The 6,132-nt window shown below is 41.7% G+C and overlaps 1 protein-coding gene across 1 annotated transcript; it reads left to right on the top strand.

Moving 5' to 3' along the window:
* The first annotated feature begins 282 nt into the window (after nucleotides 1-282).
* Nucleotides 283-2,774, top strand: LOC133408955 (protein LSM14 homolog B-like). The gene is made up of 8 exons (XM_061688364.1): nucleotides 283-409; nucleotides 496-659; nucleotides 1,158-1,284; nucleotides 1,347-1,523; nucleotides 1,616-1,693; nucleotides 1,784-1,918; nucleotides 2,119-2,227; nucleotides 2,302-2,774. The coding sequence occupies exons 1-8, from the start codon at nucleotides 283-285 to the stop codon at nucleotides 2,450-2,452; spliced, it is 1,068 nt and encodes a 355-aa protein (XP_061544348.1). The 3' UTR covers nucleotides 2,453-2,774.
* The last annotated feature ends 3,358 nt before the right edge of the window (nucleotides 2,775-6,132 follow it).

Raw genomic sequence — 6,132 nt, 5'->3', positions numbered from 1 at the left:
CAGCGTGACCCACTTTACAAATGGCACCCCATAATTTAATTTTTTTATTTTTTCAAATTTGAAAAAACATTCCACTGCCTCACTTATCGAAATATCAGTGTACGTCGGCTGAAGAATCAAACCAACCCTCTTTTAATGCAGGTTGTCAGCCAACCAAATTGCGTCACTGCTGATCTTATAAATTACACAGGTGCTGCTAATTTTGTTCGTCGCTGATGAGTGGATGTCCTGCTGCTTAGATAAACTGCGGCCTCTGTCTCTGTTCGTTAATCAGCTGGAAACATGAGCGCTCGAGGAGGAACTCCTTACGTTGGCAGCAAAATAAGTCTAATATCGAAGGCACAGATTCGTTATGAAGGTATATTATCCTCCGTGGACACAGATAAGTCCACTGTTGCTTTGGCCAAAGGTAGGTTTCTTGTCGTTACCTAATTTGTATCCAACTGCTGAGATGCTGAAGAATCAAAATCATGATTATGGGTGTATTTCAAACAGTAAAGTCATATGGAACAGAGGACAGGCACACCTACAGTCCAGTTCCCCCTAAAGAGGAAATGTATGAGTACATAATCTTTCGAGGAAGTGACATAAAGGACATCACGGTGTCTGAACCAACAAAACCATTCCACGGGCTCCCTCGAGACCCTGCTATTGTCCTGGTGAGTTCTTGGTTTTCTTTCTCTGCTTTGTTTGAGTTGAATGATAATTGTAGAGCTGGTTTTACATGTGTATATGGAAAGCTATATGAGCAGTTAGTCTATATCCTTGCTATACAGCGTAAGGTACATTTACAATAACTATTTATTTATTTTATTTATTTAAAAGGGGTAAGACAATTCAGGTTTCCTTAAAGTGTTTCTCCACGAGTGCCTTCTACTAAATGCTACTAGTGAGGAAAAAGTAAAGTAGTTGACCTGTGAAGCACAGAGGCCCTAGATGTTAACTAGTAGAATTTTATGTCTGTAGTAGTAGATAGATGGATACTTTATTCATCTCATAAAAGAAATTGAGGTTGACCTTGGCACGAGTAGTAGGACAAAACATTTTCCAAGTTCTCTAATGTGAGGCCAAAGAGACTACTAGTAGATAGGCCTTATGGTGGATATGTGGGGGGGTGGGGGCTAAAACGACTTTCCATATGTCTTTTGCTGTTTAAGTCCCCTCTTGGATGCTCCTCTGGATGTCACCCACGTTGGAGCCCTTACAGAGACATGATGCCCACCTACAATCAGCTGGCTACCAGCTCTCTCCTCACCCAGCAGTACAATGCAGCATTGGGGCTAGGTACAGTGTTTGTCCACTAGCACATCTTTCTGTTGTCTATGGCACAGTTTGTCTTGGTACAGTTCCAGGATTTCACGGTATCCTTGCCAGAAGAGCTCCTACGGTAGAGCAAGCGGTTCAGACGGTGCCATTGGCCAGCAGTGCTCAGAAAAAGGGGAAATCCTCAACTCAGCCGCAGCAGGTTAGACAGACCAATCGTCCTGCTGTTTCCCAAGTTCTAAAAGAGAATGTCCCCAGCAGTAAGATTTGTATTATTTATTTATTTATTTTTTAATCGAAGAGAATTTAATCTTCTGAATCCCATGTTTAAGTAATCTAATCCTTCTTTTAGCTCAAACCGCATCGCAGCCAAGTGGCGGCAAGGCACAAGTCAAAAGTACCGATAATAAAAAACGAAGACAAAAACAAGGTATCTGGCTTTATCAGCTGTTTTCAAGCATTTGCCAAATCAAGTCTAATGTAAAATTTGGCCCATCGTCTTTTTTGTGCTCCTGTGCAGGAAGTCGCTGGTCAAAGAACTGGAGCAGAGGCCAGCTTCCTGTAAAGAACTCCAAGCCTACGACTTTGAAGTTTGAGTCAGATTTTGATTTTGAAACAGCAAATGCTCAGTTTAAAGATCTCACGGAGGTTTTAGGTGCGTCTATTTCAGGTGTACAGTGAGCCCCTGCATATATGCGGTCAGGCACTTGCAGCTTTGCCTAGTCACAGGTTTTTTTGGGGGGGAGGAATGGGGCTCTGTCACTATACACTGTGAATAGTGGGGGTTCACTGTATATAAATTTGGATTATATTCAAACAAATCAAATGTTGATCTGTTTTGGGTGCCTGCTTCAGTTCAGAAAGCCCCTAAGAGCCTGTGTACACAAGAGGAGACACTTGGGGACAAGTACTACGACAAGAGTAAGGGCTTCTTTGACAACCTCTCATCAGACATGAAGCCCAGGTGAGGATGCAAACTCTGTTTTTCTGTGGTGGTTTCATCAAGTTGATGTAGTCCCCATTTGTGAGCATCCTTAGGACAATCACATGGGAAGAGGCGCAAAAGTTAAACCTGGAGACTTTCGGAGTGCAGGGACGTTTCCTGGGAGGCAGAAGATTCCGGGGTCGCAGAGGGCAGAGCAAAGCTGAACAGCGACTCCTTCCAAAAATTGATGGTGGGAGAGTGTGAAAGTGTTATTTTTTTTGTTGTTGTTGTGGTTGGTTTTCCCTGTAAATATTGTAGTTTTCTACTTAATTGCCTCCCCCTTTTTCAATTTGAAGCACTTGATGTATATTTTTGTTTCTTTATTCCAAATATGCATTTATGGGTGCACTGTACATTTTCTATAATCTAAAATGGGAGAGATTTATTTTATTCCAGCACCTGTACATCAAGTAAATGTATTAATTTGTAGTTCAGCATGTAACGAAAGATCTCCTTGAATAGAGAATCAAGCATGCGATTTAATTTTGTGCTGTAGGTCTGGATGTTGTTCTGCACTTGACTGTCCATGTCAATCCAAATAAGTTTTATGAGGATATTCCAAAATGGAATGGACAGTCAACAGTACTTTATTTTCCCATACCTCTAGTGTTTGTAAAATACTGGAGATAAGTGTAGAAGTTGCTATTAAATGTGATTAATAGAAACTCTTTTCTCCTTGTCACTGTAAATTCCCTAGCTCGAGCCAAAATTCTGAGCATTTGTTCAAACGTCAGTCTGCATAATCCACTTTTCCTTCCAGCTTCCACTTGGTCAGTTTTATATTTGAGATGGATGCTATTTAGTTTAACATGGGTCTCTAGCTTGCTCATGCAATGATTAATTGCGGTGGTTATCAAACCTTTTCCACAAAGTATCACCTAAAAGAAAATTCAAAGTCCCCCCCATTATGAAATTAAAATACAGTAGTGTAGTAGGTAGTGGTGGGCAAGTGAAGCATTGAGGCTTTCCTAACAATTGTGCCGAAAAAGATTCAAGGCTTCAGTGATGGTGACATCTGGTGGACAACTGAAGCCAGAGCAACCTCTGAACGGCACGACAGAAGCACTGGCACGGTTTCCCATGACGGCAAAAGTTCAGAAAAGTCTGTATGGTCATTCAAGTGTTTTGTTCATTCATGCCAAATTATATCGTCGTTATAATAAAATATGCAGTTGCCCTCCCCGATAGTCTAAAACGCATTCCAGGTTAACCCAAAGAATAAATACAAATGTTAAATGTGATTCAAGGTTTATTTAAAACTTTGAGCTTCGTTTAAAAACTGTACTAAAAGTTGCTAACAGGATTAGAGATCTTTCCTACTCTGCAAATGATCATGGTGTATGAATTCAGAACCATTTTGTGTGTGTGTGTGTGTGTGTGTGTGGTATTTTTAAGGAAAACCTTTAAAGATAGTTTGTCATTTGGAGACTTGTATGGTTGACTTGCCAAAATATTCTCTCCTGACAACCCCTTTTTGAAGCATAATTATGCACCTTATATACGTTGTAGCTAGTATGGCGCCAAACCACTCATCTGTCAAACCTGTCAAGCTGTCATTGGCTCAGAATACGTTGAAATGCCATGAGCCAATGAAAAGCTTCGAAACCTTTTGAAGGCATGAAGCGCCAAGTGAAACAGCGATGACGTTCTAAGCTTCAAATCTCATCGGTCACGTGACACTGGTGTTTTGATGCAAGCTCCGACACAGAGTTTCGAATCACTCCGCTGCAGGAAGAGTGAGACAAGCTCCAAAACCTCGGTATCATTTGCCCATCATTAGTCGTAGGCCTAAGTATTCATCAAGAGATTTTTAATTGAAGTAGATTTCATACAAGCCAACGTAGCATTATAAAATATTAAAGGTCCCATAATTTGGCCATTTAGACCTCCATAGAGTGACTCTTTAACATGGATTTAGTGTAACAAGGACTTGGTGTCAATTTCATTTAAAAAAAAAAAAAAAACGATGAGTGTCCAGAGTAGGCCCCTCTGACAGCTACTTCTGTTTGACCCAGTTTTGTGTCTGCTTTATCCATATTTGGCTAAGAACACCCCCTTTCCTCTGATTGGTTGCCTCCTCCTAGAAGACCCAACTCTCACTACCTGAGAGCGCACACGTGTTATGTTGATAGCGCTGGCTCGGGAGAAGAGAGAGATGGAGAGCTTCGCTAGGGACCTAGATAAGCTCGGGAAATTCAAATGACGTGATATTAGCCCTCCTGGCAGAAAAAAAATGTCTGGAACTCAGGAATGCGAGGATGATTTTAATTCATATTTCAAACGTTTACTGAGGTACCATGCAGCCAATATTAGATCTCAAAGAGTAGAAAAAGTTGGTTTTGTCAAATATGGCACCTTTAACACTGCTTAAATTGGCAATGTGGAGAGAAATGACACTGTCAAAATGTTAAGTCTTGTTAGAAGGACCACTACAACCTGAGTACAATGCACCAATAATTTTGAGTATTGGATATTGGGTTCTGGAGAGCTTGAATATTTTTTGTTTGAAATAAAATTGCCTTTATAATGTTTTTGTCTGTAATTGCCTAAAGAAATCTGGTCCAAAAATACCTTCCAATTAGAGTAAATGGCATAACTCATACGTTCATTATTTCCCAACATATCTCCTCGAAGTTTGCGTGTTCTCCCCGTGCCTGCGTGGGTTTTCTCCGGGCAGTCCGGTTTCCTCCCACATCCCAAAAACATGCATGAATTGGAGACTCTATATTGCCTGTAGGCATGACTGTGAGTGCGAATGGTTGTTTGTTCCTATGTGCCCTGCGATTGGCTGGCAACCAGTTCAGGGTGTACCCCGCCTCCTACCCGATGACAGCTGGGATAGGCTCCAGCCCCCCCCGTGACCCTAGTGAGGAGAAGCGGCTCAGAAAATGGATGGATATCTCCTTGACCTTTCCGGTTTTTCTGCTACTTCAATTGGTTGACAAGTTTCAGTAGAGGCGTTCCTGCACCTGATGGCACCCTGTGTAACGACGAGCAACTGCACACCTCTGGCCGATCGTCAACGGGACCGGGGGGAGTGCCGCCCACCAACAGAACACCCGTATTGCCCATATCTTAAACCGCCACTGAGTTTCAGTTAAAAATATCCACCAAAAACATCATACCAGCCATAATTCCAAGGGGTTCTCTAAATCAACGCATAAAAATTACCTTGACACTTTTCAAATGTCAATTGCTCATCAATGCAAACAAGAACTAGTAGACATTCCAACAGCTTCTTCCCTCTTGCGATCAACTTCTTAAACACCTAACCTATAATTCCATTACAACAAGCTGGAAAGTTTTTTACTTGAGTTCGTTGTCACATTTCTCTGTGCCATCTTCCAGATTTGGGGAAATTTGTCTGCACTTAATGAAGCATAAAACTCATCCAGTTTGACAGTCGAACTTCTCATTTAAGACAGTATCACATCAGAGATCAGTAAGTTTCATCTGCAGCTCCCGTGGCGCTGTTTCAGGGTCTTGTGTGACTGAATCTTGGATGGCAGTTTGTCAGATGAAGGTGTGTTGCTGAGCCTGCAAGCTTGATTTTAACCGCTGAGCCATAGCCATCAGTTCCTGCCTTGATTGGCTGTTAGCATAATCAGCATGCTGGTAGAAAAGTGACGGCTGATGTTATATTCCTCTAAAACCGCAATGGTTTCTTCACAAATTAGATATACAGCCTTTGACCGGACTTCAGTGAAAAAGTATTCTATAGTCCATTCTATATTAAACACTCGGCACTCACTGTTGCCTTTTCTTTTCTTTGGCCCACTCAGGGTTGAAGAAGGGTTCAGAGCAGTAGCAGAGTAAAAACAGAACAGCCAAAGTCAAGTCAATGTATCACTGTACCTACTGCGCTACCTGGTGGAACCACTGAG

This window comes from Phycodurus eques, chromosome 10 (assembly GCF_024500275.1).
Source record: "Phycodurus eques isolate BA_2022a chromosome 10, UOR_Pequ_1.1, whole genome shotgun sequence".
NCBI classification, from domain to species: domain Eukaryota; kingdom Metazoa; phylum Chordata; class Actinopteri; order Syngnathiformes; family Syngnathidae; genus Phycodurus; species Phycodurus eques.
The sequence above is the reverse complement of the archived record's forward strand: the minus strand, read 5'-3'. Positions and strand labels throughout refer to the sequence as shown.

What these genes read in the sequence shown, in the direction of transcription:
- LOC133408955 (XM_061688364.1), top strand. Translation starts at nt 283, where the DNA reads ATGAGCGCTCGAGGAGGAACTCCTTACGTTGGCAGCAAAATAAGTCTA. An exon ending in CAATGCAGCATTGGGGCTAG is followed by an intron (nt 1,285 to 1,346) that starts GTACAGTGTTTG and finishes GTCTTGGTACAG; the next exon opens with TTCCAGGATTTCACGGTATC. An exon ending in AGATCTCACGGAGGTTTTAG is followed by an intron (nt 1,919 to 2,118) that starts GTGCGTCTATTT and finishes TGCCTGCTTCAG; the next exon opens with TTCAGAAAGCCCCTAAGAGC.